The sequence below is a fragment of the Crassostrea angulata genome, chromosome 2, assembly GCF_025612915.1.
Source record: "Crassostrea angulata isolate pt1a10 chromosome 2, ASM2561291v2, whole genome shotgun sequence".
Lineage (NCBI taxonomy): Eukaryota > Metazoa > Mollusca > Bivalvia > Ostreida > Ostreidae > Magallana > Magallana angulata.
Genome location: NC_069112.1, coordinates 1631592 through 1659253, shown reverse-complemented (window position 1 = coordinate 1659253; position 27662 = coordinate 1631592). Strand labels below are relative to the sequence as shown.

At 34.9% G+C, this 27662-nt stretch overlaps 1 protein-coding gene and 1 pseudogene across 5 annotated transcripts; one reads left to right on the top strand and one right to left on the bottom strand.

Annotated features, from left to right (window-relative positions):
* The first annotated feature begins 953 nt into the window (after positions 1 to 953).
* On the top strand, positions 954 to 27662 carry LOC128171383 (uncharacterized). 5 transcript variants are annotated; one of them, XR_008242071.1, is made up of 5 exons: positions 954 to 1139; positions 21299 to 23020; positions 23506 to 23583; positions 23775 to 23857; positions 26126 to 27662. XR_008242071.1 is itself a non-coding variant. In XM_052837176.1 (4 exons), exons 2-3 carry the CDS (start codon positions 21322 to 21324, stop codon positions 23831 to 23833), a joined length of 1758 nt encoding a protein of 585 aa, XP_052693136.1. In that variant the 5' UTR covers positions 954 to 1139; positions 21299 to 21321; the 3' UTR covers positions 23834 to 23857; positions 26126 to 27662. The 5 variants fall into 5 exon arrangements, 3 of the variants coding, with proteins under 3 accessions (XP_052693136.1, XP_052693134.1, XP_052693135.1); XR_008242070.1 differs by lacking the exon at positions 26126 to 27662 and adding an exon at positions 24778 to 24824; XM_052837176.1 differs by lacking the exon at positions 23506 to 23583.
* LOC128171408 (uncharacterized) lies at positions 7225 to 8449 on the bottom strand (annotated as a pseudogene).

Sequence of the window (27662 nt, the reverse complement as noted above, 5' to 3'; positions counted from 1 at the left end):
CTATGTCACGGACGTTAACTGTGTTTTGTGTTTGATTTTTATTGGCGACATTCAACGATTATCTTGTATTCACGATAAGTCTGATAATCCATTATTCTGACTGAAAAAAAAATCTGTGTATGGAATACTTACTGTATATTACATATCAGCATCAATCTATCAATCCCCCCCCCCCCCCCCCCGTGGTACATGTATTGTTAAAATACCTTTAAATCCCATTCATCATATACTCTTTTAAAGGGTTTAAATCTTATACAAAACAATAACCGGTCGCGCTGAATAAAATAGCTTGCAAGATTTGTATGAGGCATTTAGAAGAAAATTATGTTCTTGGCTTCACCTAGTACCAACACGTAATAATGTCATACTTTTAAGACAGTTATATATTTCAGTATTTGATATCAAGCGATGAAAATGATTTTAGGAATGCTATAAAAAAGTTCAGCCGTGTACAATTTCCCATTTTAATATAAATTGGCCTATGATATTTCAGGTAGTAGTCTAAACATTCACAGAGAATGTTTTTGACTTTCTCAGTTGAAACAGTCTACAACAGTACGTTCAGTGGTGCAGTGTTTCACTGTATGTAAAGTTGAACTCTATGGAATAAAACACATCACATGATAAAAGCAGTTAATGATTAAAACAAAGTTTACAATAATTAGTTAGAACTGTAGTGTTTTGCTATATGTAAACATGTCCCCTACGTTAAGGTTTTGTTTTTTGTTTCCGATATTCAACGCTTGACTTTTTTTAAAATCCCGATAAGTCTAAGGACCCATCTCAATGCAGAACATCTGCTGATAAATAGATATCTGTGTGTGGGGGATAATTGTTGTCATATTACATATCAGCATCAATCTATCAATGGCCGTGGTACGTGTATCGTTGAATTACCTTTAAATCACCAGTCATTGTATACTCTTTTATACTGTTTAAATCCCTACAAAACAATGAAGGTTCGCTCTGAATAAAACGGCCCGCAATATATGTATGAGGCATATTGAAGACAATAACATTATGTTCTCGGCTTTGTTAAGTAACAACACCTTATATAGTCATACCTTTTAAGACAGTTACATATAGTTTAGTACCTGATATCAAGCGATAGGAATTATTTTAAGAAAGCTCTTCTAAAGGTAAGACATGTACGGTTTTCTTATTTTGTAAAAAAAAGTTTTCAATAATACTATAGATAATAATCTAGGCATTCACTGAGAGTGTATATTTCCTACTCAGTTGAAACAGTCTACAACAATTCTGTCCGTACTGTAGAAAAGTGTTTCCCTATATGTAAACATGTTACCTGTGTATACAACAATTCAGTACTTACTGCAGAGAAGTGATTCCCTATATGTAAACATGTTACCTTTGTCCACAACAATTCAGTACGTACTGTAGAGTAGTGTTTCCCTATATGTAAACATGTTCCATATGTCTACAACAATTCAGTCATACAGTAGAGTAGTGTTTCCCTATATGTAAACATGTTACCTATGTCTACAACAATTCAGTACGTTCTGTAGAGTAGTGATTCCCTATATGTAAACATGTTACCTATGGAATTAAACATCTTACATCTTACATGATGAAATCAGTTAAAGTTTAAAAGAAAATTACGACTGTCTTGTTGGTGACAAAATTAGTTCTTGGTGTGTTGTATGAGAAATGTTTACCAATTATGCAACTGTTTTTATCATTAATTTTTTTTAAATCTCTTTCTCTACATTTAAATGCATAGCGAATAACAAGTTCCGTTTACCGGTAATGCACAGCCCCTATTAGCAGGTAATGCACAGGCTCTACTGGCCGGTAATGTACATTACCTATTGGCCGGTAATGTACAGTCCCTATTGGCCGGTAATGTACAGTCTCTATTGGCCGGTAATGTACATTACCTATTATCCAATAATGTACAGTCCCTATTGGCCGGTTATGTAAAGTCTCTATTGGCCAGTAATGTATAGCCTCTATTGGCCGGTAATGTATAGTCTCTATTGGCCGGTAATGTATAGTCTCATTTGGCCGGTAATGTACAGTCTCTATTGGCCGGTGATGTAAAGTCTCTATTGACTGGTAATGTACAGTTTCTATTGGCCGGTAATGTACAGCCTCTATTGGCCGGTAATGTACAGCCTCTATTGGCCGGTGTTGTAAAGTCTCTATTGGCCGGTTATGTAAAGTCTATTGGCCGGTAATGTAAAGTCTCTATTGGCCGGTAATGTACAGTCTCTACTGGCCGGTAATGTATAGCCCCTATTGGCCGGTAATGTACAGTCCCTATTGGCCGGTAATGTACAGTCCCTATCGGCCGGTAATGTACAGTCCCTATTGGCCGGTAATGTATAGTCCCTATTAGCCGGTAATGTATAGCCCCTATTGGTCGGTAATGTACATGACCTATTGTCCAGTAATGTCTCTATTGACTTGTAATGTACAGTTCCTATTTTTGCCGCTTATGTAAAGTCTCTATTGGCCGGTAATGTATAGTTTCTATTGGCTGGTAATGTATAGTTTCTATTGGCTGGTAATGCACAGCCTCTATTGACTGGTAATGCACACTCCCTACTAACTGGTAATGTAAAGCCTCTATTGCCCGGTAATGTACAGTCCCTTTTGGCCATTAATAATATAGGAAATAGTTAATCCACGCTCATCTTCGCTGCACTCGTTTGGGAAAAGAACAAATTGCGATGCATTGAAGTTATCTTTGTTAAATGTCAATGATATTAAAAAAAAAGCACGTTGAATACTTTAAATTGTTGCGACAACGTGTGTATTTTAAACATAGAAATATCTAAATATTGTAATATAATCCTTTATTAATTGGTTTAAAACCCAAGCTCTTCGTCACAAAATCGCAAAATCAGTTCAATAAAACAGCTTGTTAAAAATGCAGCCCTTGTTACTGTCGCATAATCGTTCGTGTCGGTCAGCCATTGTTAATTGTCATTGTCAGAGAGATCGTAGACTTAGATTTGTTTGATTCTACTCTACTGTATTGTGACTCAATAATAAAATGTACGGGTTACAAAGTTTAACCAACATTGACACGTGACGATTCTTATGATAATATGTGTATTCTAGAGAAGTACATTGGCGGCTTAGGATTCCCGTCGTTGTTCTCTGTCTATTCTATATTTGGATCATTAACCCAAACGTAACGTGACCTGGTTCTGGCCCATTGCTTATTGCCAACTTATTGGATAGTGCCAGGTAAAAAAATGAAGCAAAAATATCGTCAAACTGTTCACAAGCAATGAAAAGACAAACTATGTTTAGTAAGTTATAAGCCTCAGACTACCCATTCTGTCAAATATTTTACTGACACGCCTCGGTCGGATATTACAATATCTATTTTTGGTCTATAACCATTACATAAAACTGTCTATATCTATCTATCTATCTATCTATCTATCTATCTATCTATCTATCTATCTATCTATCTATCTATCTATCTATCTATCTATCTATCTATCTATCTATCTATCGTTTCGTTATACACCCAAAAAATCGGTTATTTAGCTTAGTCAGATTTTTACAACTATGTTTAACGTTTGTTTTCCTTTTTTTTAACTTAGTCAATATTAATCATTAAAATTTAAATTTGTGCATGAATTAAACTGAAAAATTAATAAAGATGCTAGTAGGTAAGGACGTCCTAATTTAAGGTCGAGCTACATCTTACTATTGTGTCCTAAGTTGACCTGGATGCTCCAAAGGTTTTTTTTAAGAAATATTTAAGGAACACACTTACGAAAGTTTTGTGAACATGCCTGCTGAAACTTATCTGAAAGCATCCTTATGTAGCATAGATTCCAGTTTATTTAAATCATGACACAAGGGGAGGACTGGGACACTAAAAAGGGGTGGGGTGAATTCTAAGTTTGGGTTTTTGTTCAAATATATTAGGAAATCCGTTAGCGGGTTATGTTATTTTTTCTGCAATGATTGCTCCCTTCATAATGCCCTAATGAATCACAAATGAAAGCATTTCATTGTTTTTAATTAACATCGTTTGATCCAAAATGTGTCGGTAGCGGCTCATTTAAAGTGTTTACGGCGACCTGGACTTCTATTTAAACAATTGATGCACATTCTCCTGTTGTTCTGTGTTGCATGTGATTAGAAATTGGTAAATGGTCGTGAATTTGTGGACTGAAAAAACAATAAGTTCCAAATCAGTGAAAGCCTGTCAAGTATTTCTGCAAAGTCTAAAAGAATAAACAGAGATAAAAAAAAATTAAATTTAGAGAAACTTCTGAGTACAAATATCAAGGCATCGATTTTCCATTAGAAGGGACAACAGTTTAATTCCGCGGCTTGTTAATTCTTGTAAGGTAGTCCTTTAGTTGGCACTAATTGGGCTAAATCATGGATAACCCAGTTTTAGATTAAGATATATATTCTAACAATACATATAAATAAGAAAAAGTATATGTTTACTTGCTAGTTGTTCAGGCACGTGGCATCGGGGGGGGGGGGGGGGGCAGGGGGGCTCCCCCCCTCCCCACTTTTTTGTGCAGCAAAGCTTTTTCTTAAATTTACATAAAAAAAATGAATAAGGATGAAGTTGTCCCCTACCCCCCCCCCCCCCCCCCACTTTTATGGGATCATGTCAAAATGTGAATTTAAAGTAAGGAAATAATCGTGAAACTGAAGTTAGAGGTATACTACCACTACACTTAAAGTATACTACTTCGTTAAAAGTATAACCCCACCCCTTCCACACCCCCACCCCACAACAACAAGCCCCCCCCCCCCCCCACAACAACCCCCCCCCCCCCCCCGAAGGTTAAGGATTTTCAGGATTTTGGAAAGTAGCCTTTTTATTTTTTCCTTTTTTTTTTTCCTTGTCAAGAATTTTTGGATGAGGCTGCCCCCCCCCAACTTTCAAAAACGATGCTACGTGCCTGTTTTTGGTTATAACCTCTCAGAAATGGGTATATATATATCCTCTCTGAACTATTCTGAAAATGATGAAATTTGCAAAATCTCTGGATTTTTTTCTAAAATTAATCCTTAATTGTAGGTAAATTAAAAAAAAAAAAAATATAAAAAATCAAGTATTAACATTTCTTTAAACCGTATCGCATCAATATTGTTGCGCAAATTGTTAATTTTTTTGCTTTTGTTATAAGTATCTCTGTGTTGTGTGGGCCTATTTGAAGAGGTTGATACTCTGAGTTATTTCCCTTCTAACAGGGATTTAATTTACAAGAATATACAACGAAATGATAATCAGATACATTAAGGAACTCTAGGATATATTACTTAGCATTGTTTCTGAAAGTGGAGGGGGCATGTGCAGATCCAAAAAAAAATCCCGGGGAGGGGGGGGGGGTTGAGACATATTTCTTGCAATTTTATTAGGTAATTTAAAGAAATTTTGCAAGGGTTGGAGGGGGGCCGTACCCTTGACCCCCTCTAGATCTGCGCATGGGGGGGGGGGGTGCATACTTAACCATAATTTTAGAAAAATCACCTATCATATCTTTGTTTCCACGGTGGCTTACTATAGGAAGTGAAGGACATGTCTTGGTTGGCGCTGGCACGATGGGTCCTTCAAAGCTCAAAGTCAGGAATTGATCTGGATCTTTAAATGATGGCGTGGTTGAAATACATCGATCATTATTTTAAAATTATCAATCAATCAATTATCACTTTATTCTACATGAAATGCAATGCACCAATATTTTATTCACTGAGAACAAATCAAGAAATAACGTACTGTCAGGGACACCTACACTTACATGCAGCAGGGTACACCTGTTTAAACACTTAATGTCCATTTTACTCTTAAAAGAATTCCTCATGTAATACATTTCATGCACGGGTCTACAGGTGGAGTGGTTGCGTGTATTTCCCCTGAAAAAAAAGTAAAGCAAGGCTACCCCCCCCCCCCCCAAAAAAAAAAGACTTTGGATTCCCCCACCCGCAAAACAAAATACCACCTCCCACTTCCTGAAAAAGAACTTTTTTTGCAAATTAGACCGCTTCAGGTTTTATTACACATTCCAAAATAGAAAGTACACGGGGATTTTGCATTGCATCAGCCATTATAATGTTGAATCTCCCGAGTATTTCCGAATGCAGAAAAAAATCAAAGTACTGAAAGTACTGAAAGACGGTGGCGTGAAAAGTTGGGTTGGTTTATCAAGATGCTACTGTTGTCTGATTTCTTTAGGTATGGTAAAACAACAAAATGAAATCAAGAGGCAAATGTTTATTGAACACATAGCTAGGTTTGATAAAAGATGAAGAACTTTTAAATAACAATACAGAATCTTGTATATTTGAGAGTATATCAGTTTGGAAAATAGAGATAAACAAAATAATGGAAGTTTATGTATTATGAGATATATATAAAGAATAATTAACAATATAATGATTTACACAAAGGTTTTTTATTTTGGTTATGTTATTAGAGTGGATTGGGAGAATTAGTTTTTCTAAGATGAACTGAATGTCAACTGGTATATTGACAATGGCAATGAAAATTTGGCACAAATTATTTGGCAGTATGTTCTTTTCATATTTAGAACATGTACACATTTCAAAGAAAGAAATGGATGAATTGTTAAATGGCATGCAGAGATTATAGTCTGTAGCGTATTTCGTGATCAAGTTGCAATACATTTCACTTATCTTTCAGCAAGATAATTATTGCTTAGATTTTGTGCTGTGTATGTAAACTATAACTAAACTACTAGAATATGCATCAAGTAAGGGTAGTATCAGAAACAAAAAAAGTAAAGTATAAACAAACATGTTCTATATAAACACACTATATATCTATGTCAAAGAAATAACCATATGTGAATGTCTCTTATAGACTGAACAATTGAGTTATATGGTTATGAAGATGAAAACAACAAAAATACAACTAAAACTAACAATATGCACCAAGTAAGAGTATTACTAAAATGGGAAAAGTAAAGTAAAAACCAACATAATTAACAGAAATCAATCTGTATATCCCAAATGAAGATTGGATGAAAGGGTCATATGGTTTTTTGAAACAAAAACAATAAAAGTAGACTAACTATCAAAGTTAACAAAATTAATTAACTTGTATAACCACTGTGTGCATGCAAAGTTAGAAAAGCATGTACCGGTATTTCTGTAAACAGTTGCTGTTTGCATTTGCTCATTAAATATTTACAACCAGAAATTAAACTAGATCTATATACAGTTATGGCATTTCAGAAAAGGTAAAAATAAAGTAAGTGAAATATTACAAATTTAATAAACCTGTTTGCAAATGTCAATTTGAAGAGATGTCATGATAGCTAATCAATAATCATACTGACTTTTTTTTATAGTAATTTAACAGTTCTTACAAAAAGTATTTATTTTGATATGGTTCGAATGTAGGAATGTTGGCAAGTGTTTATAACAATTCAAAGGAAATGACTGTTGTGCCGTTGATGACAAGCTTCACAGGGAAGAGAAGTTTGTCAACAATCATATTTTCTAGCTGTTGTAAGTTGAATGTTCCGGCTTCTTCCACATATCTTTGAACTTGGGCACGAACCATGTCCAGATCCACAATAAAGTCTTTATATATGTCATCTTCCTTGACACACATTTCACAGTGGGTGTCCGTCATTGACAGAGCTTCGACATTTCCGGTTACAACCATATCTTTAGGTTGTACAGCCTGAAACAATGAAGTATTCATTCGTTATTATACATTATATGCATAGCTGATATTTTTTGGCATGATTAAAGTACATTATTTTTTTTCCAATCTTGTGTAAATTTACAATAAACTAGTACTATGCTTGGATTTTGAATACATGTAAATGCAGTTGAATGTATCAAGCTATTGTTACCTTGATGGTGGTGTTTCTTGTGGAGTTGAGACTCTTCTTTCTGAGCCATTCAGATACAAGACAATGAGTAACTTCAATGTATTGCCCTATCTTCAAGTCGTGTTCACTCAGCTCTCTCCAAAGAGTTAGTTCCATTGTCTGTCCATTCTCTTCTAAGGTCAATGCTCTAATCTTAGTGTCCTTCTGGGCAACTTTCACTGTTTTGATTGCTTCATCCTGCAAAGAAAATCAATTGAAAAGTAAACTATAGGGGTATAATTCAATACAAGTACAATTGTGTTTAATTTCATTTGATTATGAATTATAATTTTAGATGATTTTTAACTTTAATATCAAGTTGAGTTACGTACACGAATAATTTGCCCTTGAACAGTCAGGTTTTCTCTAACAGGCGATGACATTGCATCCTTCAAGGTTTTTGTAGGTGATGGTGGCATGATTATGGTAACTGCTTTAAAGATTCTGGCACTTGTACAGCTGGTCCTGCCATAATTTTTGATTGTTTGGACAGTACAAGTCGACTTCCTTACACAATGAAATTTCTTATTTGTAGGGTCCTTCCGTCTTTGATAGTTGGCATTTTTGCTTCATCACTAAGAGTGACAAGCATGGCCCCAGTTCCATCAGCAACACTAAAGTTCAAGATAGAACCCTTTTCTCCATTTGCATTGGTAAAGGTGGCCAGGTTTGATGGCTGTTGCTTTAACCAAAGCATTGGGATATGGACGGGAATCTCCTGACTTCATTTTTTGCAACTCTGCCAAAGTTTTGTGCAGCATCTGAAATACAGAAATAAATTAAGAGTCTTGAAGAATGTCTATAGATACTTAATATAATGGTCTTGTACTGGTCTGGTCTTGAGTATTTTAATATTGCAGACAATTGATTATTATTGTTTTATATTTTGAACTCATTATGCATATTTGTAAGAGGTGAGATTGGTTTAATTATTATGTGTTTTTTTTAGCTGAAATGCAGTAACGCGTAATATAATAAGTTTTTAAAATGGCAAATACACAACAATGGGTTTATGGTCTGAATAATATGATTCCAGAGTAGCACATGAAATTTCAGCAGAACTATTTAAGTTGGTATATACATGATCTAAACAACTTCCATAGTCAGTTGTAGAACTATACATTATTTGTCTGATATTTAAATGTTTCAAATTTGAAGAGAGATCTCTTTGGGTAAAATAATCTATGTTTGTATCACCCATAATAAGAAAAGGTTGACTAGTATCTAATAAGTTCAAGACTGAAACCAGAAAACAACAAATATTGGTGATGGTGGCAAACTTTGGGGGACAATATATGAAAATAATTTGAACAAGGTCACTGTTTTTCATAAGTGTTGCCTTTACTGTTTGAATGCCATTTAAAACTGCTTTTGACACATTGATCAGTGGATATTTGGAGTAAATAACTGAACCATAAAATGGCCGCATTGTATGAGAGGATTCTTCTTCATCAAAACGATAAATATGAAAACCTGGTAACAAATAATTTTCACTGTTGTCACTTGCTATTAATCTGCTTTCTGTAACAGCTACAATATCGCCTGACAGAATGTTTTTTTCCGACAATAAGTCACTTATGTGCAAATGCAACGACCTGCTGTTGTGATATATAATTTTCAAATCTGAGGTTATGTTTTCAAGAATAGGCAGGCAGGTCCACAATGCTGCATGATTTCTCATACGTTCCATTTCACAAACAACATTTCCTGAAACTCCTATTTTTTCTTCATTTAGAGACAAAATGTGCAAATCTTGCAGTTTTCGGACTCTACTTAGACCGACATAATGAATGTGATCTAATTTCCTTTTTCCTAAATCTAGCACAACATTATTTAATGTAGAACCCTGTGCTTTATCTATTGTTTTTGCACATGCTAGTCGCAGTGGAAACTGTCTTCTTGTGACATGACAGGATTTGTGTCTCCCGACTGTGAACTTTTTAGTCACTTCAAGAATGGGTGTCCAATCTTTAGAGATATCTTCAGAATACAGATTACAGTATTTTTGTCGTGCAGAAAATCCTATTACTGGGTCATCAAATAATACCCATACAATACTGCACCTGTTTGAACCTATTACTCTGTAATCTAATTTCTTCACTATGCATGGACTTCCATTTGTTAACCCATCTTGGACATTGATATTGATGCAAACCTCAGCAGGTAAATCGGTCACCAATTGCAATTTTTTAAATAGTCCCATGGTTTTAGATGGATCATCAGATACTTGAAGGAGTATTGCATTTTTTATTTCAGAGGACACATCTCCAGTAACAGCATCAAGTGCCGTCACAATACATTTGTCATTTGAATCTGCTTTTTCATATGCTTGACTATTATGAAAATTTACCTTGACATTGGTTGTAAACAAGTGTGGAATTGAATTTAAATTTTGGATTTCTTCTGTGCAGATTCTCGTTCTCAGCACGTTTATATCATTGTCATTGTGCTTTCCTTCTCTTAGTCTATTTAGTAATTCAGCAAAGTTTTTATCTTCTTTTTGCCTCATAATTTCTGTTAATTCAAAGACTCGAAACAAATCAGTCCATAAATTTGTTGCTAATGGTCCATAACCTTCAGTGAGATTTTCAAATATCCAGCCATCAAATACAGGTTTAAGCTGGAATAAATCACCAATAGCTATGATGCTAATACCTCCAAATGGAACACCTTTTGCAAAAATCTCTTGCAGCCTTAAATTAATGTAATTGAACATTTTATTTCCTACCATCGAAACTTCATCAATAAAGACAATTTTCAAGCTGCGAAACTTAACTCTCATATTGTCAAGTTGCTGTACATCAAGAGGTTTGTACTTCAAATTTTGGTTTGCTGGAATGCAGAAAAGAGAATGTATAGTTTGCCCTCCTATGTTGTATGCAGCTTTACCTGTTGGTGCACATAACACCGCCTTAACCTCATCACATTTCTCTGCTACACGTTTGGCATAATAACGAACAATTGCCTGAAATAGGCAGGTTGTTAACAAACTTTTTCCCACACCAGCACCACCTGTTAAGAAGCAATGAATTGGTAGATCATTTGTTTTAATCTTATGAAGTATGTGGTAAAAAAATATTTTCTGATTTTGATTTAAAATTCTTGCAAGGAGTTTATATTCCTTATCACTCAGCATGTTTACTGATATATCATCAGTCTCCACTTGTTTTCTGGCTATGCCTAAATCAAAACCTAAGTCATACTCCATCTGTGCAAATTTTGGGTTAAAACAACCATGATCTAAGCACAAGTTTTCATCTTCTTGAAAGTCAATTTCTTCATTATGTTGTACTTCTGCAGCAACAATATGATCAACATCACTCAATAAATCATTCATATTGTTTTCAACAACGTCAACTATACCCCTGTCTGCTTCATAAGGCAATTTGTTTTTCTTTATTTTTTCCTGTTGCTGATTAGAATGTGATTCAAAAGAGGTATGATTTCCAATTAGATCATTTTCTTCATTTCTCCATGGATAAAACAACATGAGTTGTTCTCGGAAATAGTTTTCTGAATCTTGTTCCTTGTTGTATCGAACATATCTGATAACTTTTTGAGTTTTCCTTAGTTTCAAAATAGAACCATCTTTCATATGGTATTCTTTTTGACTATTTGAATTGTCTTCATCACTAATTGACACATCACTATTGTCTTCATTCATTTCCTCATATTCATCCTCTGGTAACAACTCTTCAATATTGTTCTGTTTTTTGTCTTTAGGAGGTGGCACAACATCAAATTTCGACACAAAATCAGCTAAGCAATAGTTCTGCAGAACACCTGGCCTTCTTTTATAACGTTTTATCCAGTTGTCTGACTCAATATTTGTTGAATTTTCTGGCATATCTTGAAGAACTTCAAGAGACTTCAATAAAAATGTGCGATTTTCTGGATCACATGTATTTATAAATACAACATTTCTACTACTTGATCGTAATGGCATTTGCAAAAGCAAATATGCTGCCTCTTGAGCACATATTTCTACATGTGTGAGGAATTTGATTCCAATTTGTCTTATTTGCTGCTTTAAAGATAAATTTCCCTTCCTTGCCTCTTCACAAGCATCATGAAGTAAATTAGACATTCCTCTCTGGGACTTCGAAATATACGACACAATATATGCTGCACAAGCATATGCATCAAGAATGAACTGCACATCTATGTTAGCTTCCCATGACCTCAACAATATCTGATTGTATGGGTTTATTCTTATTTCTGCAATGCTGCGACGCAAAAATACCTTCGGAGACTTTAAAGAAGACCGTATTGCCAAAATGTAATCTTCCTTTGTCAAATTTATCATTGTCAAAAATTCATCAAAACTAATTGCATTGCACAATTAAGAATCATTGAGCAGTTCACATACTTTCCTGTAATTTTGCTGTACATCTGCATTCTGATCAAATTTGTCCTCCTCCAATGGTTCTAAAATGATGGTTTCTGGCATTGGAGGCAAAGGAAAATTAAAACGACAAATATTCTTTCCTGCTTTCTTGCATGTTCTAGCATGCCTGTGTGTTTGATAATTGACAAGTTCCGCAATATTTTCATTTTTGAAACAAGTGGAATGCTCATCAATAAAGTTTTGAATCTCTTCATTAGTTGACTTTCCATACACAGGTGCATTTTCTATCCAAAGAAGCAAATGGATGTGTGGAGATCCCCTTTGCTGAAACTCAACACGAAAGAAATGGTCAACAATTTTTCCTAAAGGACTGCAGACACCTTTCAAAATTTTGGACATAAATATCTGAAACCTATGGCTAAAATATCTCGAACAAGTTACTGGATCTCTTTTAATGAGTTCACATTTCTCGATCCAAGTCAATTCATCAACATCTGACTCAGTTAGTTCTGCATTGTTCAAACTTTTGCTCAATATCTGAATCAAATTTTTCCATTTTGTTTCTGCAGCTGAGAAAGAACAAAACCATGTTGGAATACCAAGCTGTCTTATCATTGCAAAAACATCTCTTTTTGCACTTTCCCAATATGCTGGTGATCCTCTTAATGTTCTCAAGACTCTATATCCTTCATTTAATTTAACAATGTTATCAAACGAAGTAGGATTCAAAACATGACCAGCTGTTATTTTTTTGCCTTCGCTTTTGCACTTTCGCATTGCAAGTGTCACTTTGTCCTGAATTTGCTTTATCTGTAATTTTTTTAACTTGAAAAAAAGGTTTGGCATTGAACATGCTGCTCGGCGATATTGGGATCTTAACTCCCATTTGCAAATTGAACTGTAAGTAACTGGCACCGTACGATTTTTGTTAGACATTCTTCTCTGACCACAGTATATAGTTGGAAATGCTAAATATTCTGCATCTGGATCTTGATACAACCCAAGAGGTGTTTGGTTTTCACCTGGTGCAAATGACATTGTCTTATTTAATGATCTTACATCTGCAGGATGCAGCAACGTGTCTGTATTTCCAGTAAGTCTACTTTCAAAATTTGGATCTTCTGTCCATTCATCAACATCATCTTCATCTTGCAAAGAACTGGTCTCATTTTCCAATTCATTTGTATAAGATGTGTTCTCACAACTCGTAGCATTTTCACCTGATTTTTGCTCAGTAGCATAAAACTCTCTCTGTTCTTGTAAAATGTCCCAGTTTTCTCTTATTGATATCCCTTCATTTCGAAACAATTCACTGTTTTCTAAAAGCCACTTGAGTGCATTCATACATTTGTTTGGTCGTATAGCCTCGTACAAAACATGGTGCTTATAACTCAACTTTCTTTTTAATTTCACTTGAATTGTTTCAGTTTCAGCTAACGTCCGTGGTAAAGATTTGACAGTAGTGTTGACATCTGAAGGAACGTTAACAACATTCCCACGTAAACTCTTTTGTCCTCCTCTTGGTTTTTCCATCAACTGCATAAATGGAATTCTTGGACTAATGAGACGCTCTTCCATTTCAGTAATATTTAATTCGGGAGGTTTCGGGGGAAATTCTAATCCATTCACAACTGCTAAAGCTGGTATTTTACCAAGTTTTAAGTACTTCTTACAAGTATGACAAATCCATTATGTATCTTTTGCACTTTTGATACCTTGCAAACATGTGTGTGCTATATCTAATGTATACAGAAACTGAGCCTTAGAAACACCATCCCTAAACCAAGTTTGTGTACAGCAAGAGCAAACAAATAATGGACCTTCCTTTACTCATTGTTTAAAATTCATTACTGCAATTTCCTCAGTTTGTTCAAGTCCTTCCCTTAAAGGGGTCACATTAGAACAACTTGAAACATCATTTTCAATCTGGCAATCTGAATTGCTACTTATTTCCCCAACTTCTGGTAAATTTAAACTATCAACATAGTTTTCAATAACAACATTTTGGGTTCCTCTCTTATTCCAAACATCATTATCCATTTTTTCAGTTTTCCCTTTTTTTCTTAATGAATGATCTTGACATTTAGGATTTCTATTCTCATTATGTTCTGACCAACATCGTTTCCTCGACTGTGTTCTATTTACTCCTAATGACAAGTCACTTTCACTGCAAATGCGTGTTACAGGTTTTCTTGGTTTGTTGGAAAGAGTCTTAAAACAGAAGGCATTGATTTCATACTGCACATTATCCAAACTAATGCAAGACAAAGACATACACAGATGTCGTAGAAAATTGCAAAGAGCTTGAAAACAGTTGTGTATTGTCATAGTACACTTTCCATCAGGGTCGCAAAGCCCATCATTTCCTCTATTATGAGCATCAAACACAAAAAATCTGTCACCTCTTTGTTTCAAAGCTATTGCTGCTGAATGAAAAATCAGAATACACGCATCATATTTTGCAAATGACATATTCAAACTGTTTTCTAATGAAAAACCAACCTCTTCTCCCACAGTTTGTGCCATGTTGCCAAAATAACTCTGTCTGACAAATGATGAAATATATTTATTTCTAAATTCAATGTGATTTGGTAGTTCAGAAGCTAATAAAAATGAGTTTGATTTAATGATTAAATGATACAAAACATCTCCAGTCTCCAAAACTGAATGTAGATCATGTTTTGTGAAAGATGCGTTTTCGTAAAAATGACAAAATAATAGAAACATAAAACTGTTTGTCACACATTGTTTTCCCCTTGAACTGATTGGGAAGATTTCCGCACATTGAGAATGATCTGCTTGTACAGTTAGTTGTTGTCTTTCCACACTTAAATTTTGTTGTTCGGCCATATTTTAAGAACTGAAATATCAAGTTATCTAAATACTCTGGCTTGAAACTATAATTAATTAAACATATTTTTTTGGACACTCATTGTAGCTCATAATATATGTATTTCTACTTTGAAATTCAAAATCAACTAAACTTTTGAAGTCTATGAGTATCAATTAAAACAGCTTCTTTCAGTTAGTATTTTACGTTCAATACAATGAAAGTGCATACATGTATTAATTAGTTTTGATTGTCAAATTGTCGCACTAGAGATGTGTTATGCATGAAATACATAAAGTAGTGTCTCTTCTACTAAGATTCTCAATCTCTCACACAACTTTATCAAATCCAAATGCTATTGTATATGTACTGTCTGTACACAAAAATCTTGTTTTTGTTCAAATGATAACCTTCTGAAGTTCTAATTTCAATCAATATATGTATTCAGTTCTTTATATGCTCATAAATCTTCATTCATATTCGTTCCAATTCACATTTTGCTTGAAGTAAGTTGCTCATATTGTTCTCAAATTATGATAATGTCAGCAAGTTTCTCATTCTGTACTTATATTCTGAAGTTAGTGCCAGTTTGTGCTCAAAGGAAGTCTCAAAATGATCTCATTTTTCTCTATGAAGTTTCTCATTTTGTTCTCAAATTCTCATGTTTGTCTCAATCAAAGTTTCTCATTTTGTTTTCAAATTGATAAGTTGATGTCAATTTTCTCAATAAGTTCTCATATTGTTCTCAAAATCTCAAGTTTACCAACATATATATACATTGAACAATTGTTCAAAAAGTTCTGATTTTCTTCTCAAGAATCAAGGTAGTCTTAATTTTAATAATCAATTACAAAACATTTTAGCACCAATAATTTTTTTTCAATAAATTTTTATGATTTATTTATTTGAAATTAATGATATACACGTAATATCAAATGAAAAGTTAATGAAGTTTCCAAAACAAATTACAGAGTATACTATGGCGAACGAACCCGATACCAATATGGTCGACAGATAGCGTGAGTAAGCTTGTACGCCCTAGATGATGATCAACTCATGACTATCAACAACAACGAAAATATAAAACCATGAATAAACAAATCGAATCTTTTATAATAGCTGGTCTGTCCACACGTCGATCTCTTTAAATATACTAGGCTTTATCAAAATAGACAAGAAATCTATTCAGAGAAAAATATCCAATATGGCCGATTGATAGTAAAAAAACATCAGTAGTCTGAATCCTACTCTACATGACTATCAGACGAGGATAATAAACAATAGATACCTATATATATATATTCAAAAGAAAACAAATTATTCACCTCTGATTCGCTTCTCTTTCTCCACGTGGCTTTGTTTATGTTGTTGTTTTCTGACCTCTGGGCTGACTTCTTCTTTGTGAAAATGTCGAATGTCAGGATATATTCTTACGCATTATTTTCATTTATTAGGAAATGTAAGATGCAAAGATATTTTATACTTGCTTATCAATATTTATAACAATAACTGTTTGAGATATCTGAAAACAAATATAGACTTGTAAATTCAACAAAAACACTACGATATACTTTGAACTACTTTTCTTCGCGCAATATTTATAAGGATGTAATACAGCTCTGGTTGAATACCTAACCCGACTCGCTTAGCATCGTTAACTTCATGAATATTCATAAGCATTTACTTTCAAGTCTTTTTGTGCAAACCTTTACCATTTATCAAATAACTTAAAAATTTTGTTTACTTTCAGGTTATGAAAGTTGTATAGTATTATATCTCTACCATTCTGATATATCAACTTCTGCGTAAACTTGATTATCACCTCCGCACATTTCTGCCGCTAGGGGTGCCATCATGCATACAAATGAGCTACTCGAGCGACGATATTATACGGTGGTATATATGCCACCGTCTAAAAAGAAAACATTTCTTATTATAAATTTCCGTAAGAAATTTGATTTCGTTTCTGTGATCTTTAATGAGTAAAAAATGATAATTTTTCAATGAAAATATCTTGGATATATCCCCTTTTATCGATTTCAAAAGTATTTCTTTCACAGGTATGTGTATTTTTATTAAAAATCATCAAAAGGTGATGGAAGCAATAACTTAATTCGACAGACTATATATAATTTGTCTCAAATGGCAGTTCGAAGGTAATTTATGCTTGTAAATTGTAATGTCATTCAATTGTTACCGTCTATAATTTGATTCCATTGATTATTTTATTTTGTGCAAAAGCGCGTGTACCGTATGTCCATGACATGTTGTTATGTGCTTGTGTTCAGTTCAACACGTGCAATGATTTTGCTGCTGAAATAAACACGATTTCCAGTGTCAGTCAGAATCAGACATTCTGTTATAAAACATCTGGTTTTCGGTCCACTTTGCTCCCCATAAACCCTTGGCGGATTTCAAAGTGGACCGAAAACCCTTGGCTACCGAAGATGGTTATAAAACGAACACACTTCATCGGAACACAGGAACGCTACAGGAACGCTACAGGTAGAAGGAGACTAAAACTGTTATTTCACAAACGATTAATGAAATTTGAAATGAATTAATAAAACAAGGCACATACAATAACACTGACCAGTAAATTCACTTGAGTTGTTCTCGCCAACGTTTCTTCGAAATATGTAGAAATACAGGATTGCTCTAGAAGCCATCAGTGGTCTCAGATCCATTTTTATACATGAATATTTTTGTAATACAGAAGTGAATCCACCATTTCACCCCCTGTACAGAAATTTCTAGATGAGATCAACCGTAACCACTCTGTGAATTTATGATCCACCATCCATCTTTCCTCAATGTTGACATTCTTTTTATTATAGATATGTCATTTGTTCAGACACAGACTCCCCCCCCCCCCCCCCTTTAAAAAAATATGTCTACTTCGAGTATATAACGTTATACGTTAAGTAATATAAAGATGAAATTAAGTAATAATGAAAACTAGGTTGACCGATTAATACATTAAAAACTAATATTTGAACAGCTTTTTCTATATTTGAAAACCGGCATATTCATTATCTGGGACCGAAACGACTTGTGGTCGAAGTTGTTGGGTGGCGAAACGTCTAAGCACCGCTGTGACGTATGTCAAACAGACGATTGATAGAAGACACGTTTATTTCCATCCGTTTAGATAATTGCCCCCCGTGAAGAGGAAAGAAAAGTTTATTTCCATCCGTTTAGATAATTGCCCCCCTCGAAGAGGAAAGAAAAGTTTATTTCCATCCGTTTAGATAATTGCCCCCCGTGAAGAGGAAAGAAAAGTTTATTTCCATCCGTTTAGATAATTGCCCCCCGTGAAGAGGAAAGAAAAGTTTATTTCCATCCGTTTAGATAATTGCCCCCCGTGAAGAGGAAAGGAAAGTTTATTTCCATCCGTTTAGATAATTGCTCCCCATGAAGCAAAAGGTAGGCAAAGTTAAGAGGAGACTAGAAACCAGAATATATAAGATATCCACTAAATATGAATAGGCTTACTTTTTCATGAAAACACGAAATCACATGTAGGGCGCCATGTCTTTTTGTGAATAAAAATGCTATGTGTGTACAATGTATCATGATTTGTATTGTATCGCATCTCATGTATCGTGATATGTACCGAATCAGCTAAATACAGGACAGTATCGTCCCAGCCCTAGAACAGATTGTGTTCTACGTCTATATGAATAAATGATGTATCTATACATAAAATGGGAAAGTTGAATGGGGACTGGGCGATGAATGTTCATAAAAAATTGTTTTTCCCAGACCGTTTTCCTAAACTACAAATGATACACATCAATAGTGATCATTGATAGAATGGTGAACATGGTAGGATGTTTTAATAAACTAATTTAATTAACCTAATACATATATAATACTGAGAAGGAGGGGGCGGGGTCCTTGAAACAAATAATCGACATCATTCTGTTTTGATAAGAGAAAATTTGTAGGATTACAAAATGAAATGAAATGGCCTACGTACTTTAGTAAAAAATCATATATCTATGCATGCATATAATATTCTTTAGATTGAAGTGTGAACCTAAACATTATTTTTGTTCAGTTGACTACTTGAGTAACAGAAAGGCATAAACCAGCGTTTTATTCAGAGCACTGTGTACCGTACGTTGTATGCATGTATGTAAACCAAACCGGAATAGATGGTGTGACGTCAAAATAATTGATTTTCTTGGTTTTCAATACAAAAGAGTTCTACATCATGTCAGCCTCCTGTAAATACAATTTCTCTAACTTCAAAGGTGGATTATAGCTTAATCATGTAGTTTATTTTCAAAACAGCATGACCACGTGTGATAATTTAAAACACTTTATTAATATAAATAAAATGTGTTTCTGGCTTTCCCATGACTCCCATCTCGTTTGAGATAACGAAGTTTGACTGTATTTTAAACGAACTCTTTTAAAAACAGGCTAAAATACAGATGTTAATTATCAGTTTCAGAGAGCAGTGATACGGAATCTGAAAACCACAGTGTGGTGATCCGGAAATTCAGATCAAACTCTGTAAAATTGACAGTATCAAGGAAGAAAAATTGATGGGTATATAATATGTATATATCATCCATTTTAGTTTAGATTTTTCATCCCTGCTCCTGTAAATATCCAACCATGCAGTTGGTTTTTTATTTTAAAGAAAAGGTTAAGATAACAATTAAGAAAAACATCAGACAAAATATATACAAAAATGAACCAAAAATGAACCAAAAAAAATTTTTTGAAATATTAAGCATTGAACCATATCAATGTGTATATTATTAAATCCCGCACTTGTGCGGGACATCATCAAGTACTAGAATGTAACAGTTGATGGTCTCTTTACAGGTTCTCTGTGTCTTGCTGTTGACTGATAGGTTATACAAGTCTTTAGTATGAAACAGTTGATGGTCTCTTTACATGTTCCCAGGCTGTGTTTGACTGTGCTGTGTACTGAGAGATCAAATAGAGAATATATGTGGTATATTATTCATGTAATATCACCATGTTCATGTAGCTATACTATGTATTTTTAGGTCACCTGAGTCACTCAGGAGACCCATTGCTATCTCACGTTTGTCGTCGTGTGTCATTCATAGACATTTTAGTATACATCTTTTAAATGGGTATGAGGGCAGTAGTCATTGTGTTAATTTATCTAGGGGGACAGTCAAACAATCATCCAGGGTAAGGGAGACAGCAGAGTATGGGACATACGCCGGTAATTAACATGTATATACATTGGTTGGTTCCCATTTTGCACACATTTGATGATTAGGTGTGAATTGTATTTTGATAGCAATTACAGTCTGTTCCCTACATGGGGTAAAGACACAACTGCATTTTACCTATGTTTTATAATCACATTTCATTAAGTTACATTCTGTAATTCATAGGTGAATGGTAAATAATAATATACTGAAGATACAGTACTGATCAGACCCAACCTAACACCAGAGTAAACTGCAACTTAACCTCGGGTTTAGTTTGGGTTTACTCTGGGTTTCCTTTTTGAAAATTTGGGTCCACTCTGGGTTTACTTTGGGCTTACTCGGGATTTACTTTGGGTTTACTTGGATATTGCTTTTTAGGTCAACAGTACGCACTGCAGTGTGAAGCAGACCCGTCTTTTATCTAACCATCCTACTGCCTGTAATTTCTGCCTTTGTATATTCTGAATACACAGTTAGCGTCTGTTTTAAGGGGTATACTTTTAACTGGGTTTACTCTCTGTGTCTACTCTGGGTTTATTTTAAGTTTACTCAGAGTTTACTTTGGGTCCACTCTAGTAAACCCGAAGTAAACCCCAGAAAGTAAACCCAGGGTTTAGTTGGGGTTTACCATCTAATAGCTTTGGTCTGATCGATAATGTATGTGTCACATATGAAAATCAGTGTTTCACTAGGATCAAACAGAAGGCAAATCCTGTGTCAGGCCTCATTTCTATAACTAAGTTATGGTGATATGTGTGTGTGGAGAGAGAGAGAGAGAGAGAGAGAGAGAGAGAGAGAGAGAGAGAGAGAGAGAGATAGAGAGAGAGAGAGAGAGAGAGCACCTCTTTCTCACTCAGCAATCTTACATTGTATTTATCTACTGGTTGAGTGTCTCTATAATCAGAACCAGAATGATGGACCGTCAATTATCTTAGTAGGAAAAAAAAGTATTTCTTCAATAAAAGTATCTGCTTTAAACTAAAATAGTTCTTATAAAGTTTGACATTGAAACTATAAAACAATGATAATTCTAAAACTCTTTATTTTCATTCAACAGGTTGTGGCCCAGACCCTCACATCATGGACACAGCAAGCTCCTCATATAGAGTACATCAATGCTCTAAGTGTCCGGGAGACACAGGGTACTTTTGTGTATCGTGTCCATGTGATCTTTGTCCCCAGTGTAAAGAGAATCATGTAAAAGATCTCAAAACAATAGACCATGATGTTGTGTCACACCGTGATAAAATCAATTACATCCCAACACAAGAGATCTGTGTGAAACATCCTAGCCATGTTTATACAAAGTACTGTGAACCTTGTCAAGTTCCTGTGTGTGATTCTTGGTTTGGACATAAATCACACAAACTCCCTGTCAGAGTTTGTCTCTTTGGACAAAAAAAGCACAAAATTCAGGATATACAAAAAGCTTATAAAAGAAAGCGACAACAACACAGAAGAATCATTCACACATTCAGAAGTGAGGCTCTCTTTTACAGACCTGTTCTCCTGACAGGAATCAAAGCTGATGTCAAAACCTGTCACACAGAATTCTCCTTTCTTCAATCAAAGATGTTAACAAAGGCCCAGAGACTGAAGGATCTCATTGACGATGTGATTTATGATCTATTGAACAATGTGTTTTGTGACTTTGATTTCAAACACAGATGTAAAAAACAAAAGATAGAAATGAGCAGACATATTGTCAGACTAAGGAGATATGAACACAGATATGTACAGCCAGCATTCATATTCAGTGCGCTACAATTCCTCTCATTCACAAAGACAGCCCTCCCCCAGATACATCTTACACTCCACACTAGCCATCTCTCCATGACTGAGTCACTCAACAAGGAGGATGTGATGGAGTCACTGAGTGCAATCCAAATTACAGAGAGAGGAAACCGACGCGTAGGAAACCAGTGTCTGCTGAAACTGACGTCTGGTGCTGAGTTCCATCAATCTCTCACAGTGACAGGTGTTGGTTGTTGTGATCACATTTCCTGTGTTACATCAGACCGGGTCTGGGTCAGTGATAGAGAAAACAATCTTATATTGACAGACACAACAGGTGTCCCTCTACAACGTGTGGAGGTTTCATGGAGTGGTAGAGGATTACACACAGTAAACAGTGAGAGTGAACTGATTTATATAGATATAAATGATAACATCAACAAACTGTCAAAGGATATGAAAAGAACCACCACATTTATAGAGAGAACAGGCTCTACATGGAGACCACAATGTGTGTACTTGTCCCCGTTCACTGGGGATCTACTGGTCGTTATGTATCAGTATAGGACAAAGACAGGCAAGGTAACCCGGTATAACCAGAGTGGACAACTCACACAAACCATACAATACAACAACACAGGACGGGGACAGTATAGATCACCTTGCTATATAACAGAGAACAACAATGGGGATGTCGTGGTGTCTGACTATATAGACTTTGTGTCTGGTGCTGTAGTGGTGACAGAGCGTGGAGGAAGACATCTTTTCTCCTACACGGGACATCCATCAGGATCACGACTATATCCACATGGAATCTGTACTGACGCGCTGTCACACATCCTGGTGTGTGATGTAGGAACCAACACAGTACAGATGTTAAATAAGGACGGTCAGTTCCTGTCACATCTACTGACAAAATCACCAGTGATGCGTGGACCACGGAGCCTGAGTTATGATGTCAACACTCACCGTCTCTGTGTCGGATCATGGAACAACAACAAGGTGTGTGTCTACAGGTATATCACCAGACAGGACGCTCTGACAGGTAAGTCTGAGTCATTATCATTCACATTAATTAGACATAGATAACTAAGACACACAGTCCGTGTTAATTATCAGTCAATAAGATACATGTAAGACATGTTTATCTGTGTGATTGTTTGTCAATATAAACAGCTCATTGTTACAGGGTTAGCTGTATCTACCAGTCATTGGGATTCATTGTTTGTCTAAAATAAAGAGAAATTAGATGTATTATTTTATTAATTAAATGTACAGTTACAGGTCATTGTATTTAGTGAATAGAAAGAGCAGGTTGCTGTATTTAATTATGAAATATATAGAGTGACACATGTATTTGTAATTGGTTATTTTGTGACATGTTAATTGACTTAATTCAATTATTTAGATAAATACTAAAGAAAGTGTCATGGTAATCAGTTTAAGGTTTTAAATTGTAGATGTAGCTTCTATAATTACATAAACTGTATGTAATTAATTAATTAACAGCTAATTAATGACTTGTTGTAGATGAACACATACCCCGTCCTGATGGAGACACCCGATACACGACATCTCGTCACAACACAACTCATTAACTAAACGAAAGTAAAACTCACTGACGCATGTATTTGTAATCAGTTGGTTTGTTACATGTTAATTGACCTAATGTAATTAGACAAATAATATACCAAGTATCATGGTAATCCGTTTGAAGTTTTAATTTGTAGATGTAGCTCTATCATTACATATAATGTATGGAATGGATTAATTAACAGCTAATTAATGACTTGTTATAGATGAACACACACCCCGTCCTGATGAGGAGGCCATGTCCAGCTCATCACCAGCCGTATAATGGAGATAGCTGGGATATTGACAGGTTGTAAATGTTTCTGTACAAATCTAGTCTGCTCTCAAAACCACACATGTTGTTTGTCACTTTGTTCAACATCTGCAGCTGAAATTGAGCTGTGTATATTTCACATGGACTGTAATACTGACTCCTGTTTATTTCACACTTTGTGATCATCCAAACATGGCTGTCTGTTGCTGAGTGAGAAACATCATGTTATACAAGTTTTATTTTCTGAATGTGGAATATTATAAAAGAGACATCTACATGAAAATCTATAATAACTGAACCATTAAGAATTGTAAATGTCAGATCTTAATCAATTTGAAAATGTATCTTGTTTTGCTAATTGTGCCATTATTATACCCTATGTAATGGAATTGGTAGAGAATAATGATTTCAACCTATCCGCCATTCAGTCCTAGTTTTTCAGCAAAACTTATATTAAACAGCTGCACAGAATTTTATGAAACTTTTAAGGTATTTAGGACACAATGTGTAGATGTGCTAATTTTGCGGGAGTTCCGATTCATTTATATTTCATGGAATTTTAGCCCCATTGAACTTAGAATATTGGCCATATGTTAAATTTAGCAATGATTTTTTTGTAAGCGTGACTCTTCTCAAACAGCTGTATTGAATTTCGTAAAACTTTTTAAGTAGTTGGGGCATAATGTGTTGATTTGCATGTTTCTAATTTCAATGTTTTGTCTTGAAATTTTGAACCTTTAGAATTTAGTATGTTGTTGTTGTTGTTTAAGACAAGTGATTATATATGTGCATAATTGTATAGTGTGTTGATCTGATGATGGTTTGCTACTAATGCCCAGTATCATTTTTAGCTAAACTGTGCTGAGAGCTCAAGTGAGCTTTTCTGATCACAATTTGTCTGTTGTCTGTTTGTTTTTCTGTCTGTAAACTTTTCACATTTTTAACATCTTCTTCAGAACGACTGGGCCAATTTCAACCAAACTTGACAGAAAACAACATTAGGCGAAGGGGATTCAAATTTGTAAAATTTAAGAAACATGCGATTGCCCTTTCCAAGGTGAGATAATAGGGAATTCTTAAACATTTTGGATAGATTTTTAAAAATGTTCTTCTCAAAGGCCATTTGGTCAGGAAAGCTAACACTTATGTGAAAGCATCGTCAAGTAGTGTAGATTCAAAGTTGTGAAAATCATGAACCCTGGGGATAGGGAGGGGCCACAATAGGGATCAAATTTTTACATAGGAACATATAGAGTAGATCTTTAAAAATCTTATTCTCAAATAAGCCAGGAAACCTGAAACCTGTGTGGAATCATCCTCAGGTAGTGTAGATTCAAAGTCGTCTAAATCATGACCTTGGGGGTAGGATGGGGCCACAATAGGGGTCACATTTTTACATAGGAATATATTTATAGAGTATATCTTTAAAATATTCTTCTCAGATACTAATTAGCCAGGAAAGCTGAAACTTGTGTGAAAGCATCCTCAGGTAGAGTATATTCAAGGCTGTTTAAATAAAGAAGCCTTGTGGTAGGATGGGGTCACAATGTGGGTTTTAACATAAGAATATGTAGAGAAAAAATCTTTAAAAATCTTCTAAAAATCATTTGGCTAGAAAACCTGTAACTTTAATGAAAGCAACCTCAGATAATGTAGATTTAAGTTCGTTCAAATCAAAATATAAAGGAGTAGGGTAGGGTTACATTGGGGATGCATTTTTACAAAGGAAAACATTTTTAATTTTTCACAAAAGCTGAAATGTTATAATATATATTTTTGCTTATATGAAAGCATGTTGACATATTGCTGTTTCTTTAAAATTGTTAAGACTTTGGTTCCTGGAAAATCCTTGGCCCTAACAAGGGGTTAAAGTTTGATGTTTATATCCCATACATAAACAATTGTTTAGGATCCTTTTTGGGAGCTATAATGCTCAACATGTGATATGACTATAAAATCACCGTCTTAGAAAAGGAACTAATGATATTAAACATAAGAATTTCCGAGGGGGATGGATTTTTATTTATACAAGATCTACATGTATTATTCAATATTGTCCAGATAGTTTGTATCAAGACTCCATTAACTGATTTTATCATACCTTATGTTCTTCAGGTGATTGATGTGGCCCATGGTCATCTTGTTTTTTTGTATTTAATGCATACTCTGCCATTCATGATATGTATCTTTGTCAAGTAATGGGAAAATGTGGGGTATTTGAGCTTGCTAACTTTTTCTTTCCTTTAAGTGTTTGGTATTAATCATTTAATACAATTATAAATTAATTATTTTTGTTTTTTGCAGACAAGCTGCTTTTTTAAAATGCCTTCAGGCCAGTTGAAGTGGACACAGTAGAAAAAACCTGCCCGGATTACCCATAATTCCAATGGAGGTACAGAAGTCAAGTAATTACCCGACATCAATGGACTCCGTTTCTGTGTACATGGACTCAACATAAATAACGCGTCATCAATGGACTCCGTTTCTGAGTACCGTACATGGACTCAACATAAATATCGCGTCATCAATGGACTCCGTTTCTGTGTACATGGACTCAACATAAATCTCGCGTCATCAATGGACTCCGTTTCTGTGAACCTGGACTCAACATAAATATCGCGTCATCAATGGACTCCGTTTCTGTGTACCGTACATGGACTCAACATAAATATCGCGTCATCAATGGACTCCGTTTCTGTGTACATGGACTCAACATAAATATTGCGTCATCAATGGACTCCGTTTCTGTGTGCCGTACATGGTTCAACATAAATAACGCGTCATCAATTGACTCCGTTTCTGTGTACCGTACATGGACTCAACATAAATAACGGGTCATCAATGGACTCAACATAAATATCGCGTCATCAATGGACTCTGTTTCTGTGTACCAAACATGGACTCAACATAAATAACGCGTCATAAACTCAACATTAATTTGTTATTCATTCTATTTTATTTGGTTATATTTAGCATTAGTTTGTCATTTATTAATTCTGTTTAGTATTAGTTGCTATTTGACAGTTGTACTATATGTGTGTTTTACATAATAAACTCCTGAGATTTCTTATAAATCTTTGGTGTTTTTTTGGTGCTGGGACAGAGATATTTCTTTAGAAATGTGACGAATGTGTAATGAATTTTTTTCAGTTTTGATTTGCACACAAGAAATTGTTTAAACAACACATGCAAAGGGGATAACTCCAACTTGTATTCTTCTGTTTAAAATGAAAGAAAGTTACCCCCCCTTGTACTAATGTTTTTCTAGAGTTATCTGTATTTTATGTTGTTGATCTCTGACATTTTTGTGTAGGAGAGTTTATTGAGTATCAGTTAATATATTATTACAAAATGCCATGATAAGTGTAATTTGTGACAAGGGAGAGAGGGGGATCCTGCGTTGAAATTTGACCTAAATGCTGTTTTTAGCTCACCTGAGCCAAAGGCTCAAGTGAACTTTTCTGATCACAATTTGTCCGTTGTCTGTCGTTGTCGTCGTCGTTGTCGTTGTCGTTAACTTTTCACATTTTCATCTTCTTCTCAAGAACCAATGGGCAGATTTCAACAAATTTAGCACAGAGCACCACTAGGCCCTCTTTAAAGGGGAGACAATTGAGAATTATTGAAAATTTGTTGGTATTTTTCAAAAATCTTCTTCTCAAAAACTATTTGGCCTGAAAAGCTAAAACTTGTGTGGAGGCATCCTCAGGTAGTGTAGATTCAAGTTTGTTCAAATCATGGTCCCTGGGGGAAAGGAGGGGCCACAAGAAGGGGATCAAGTTTTACATAGGAATATATAGAGAAACTCTTTAAAAATCTTCTTCTCAAAAACTATTCGGCC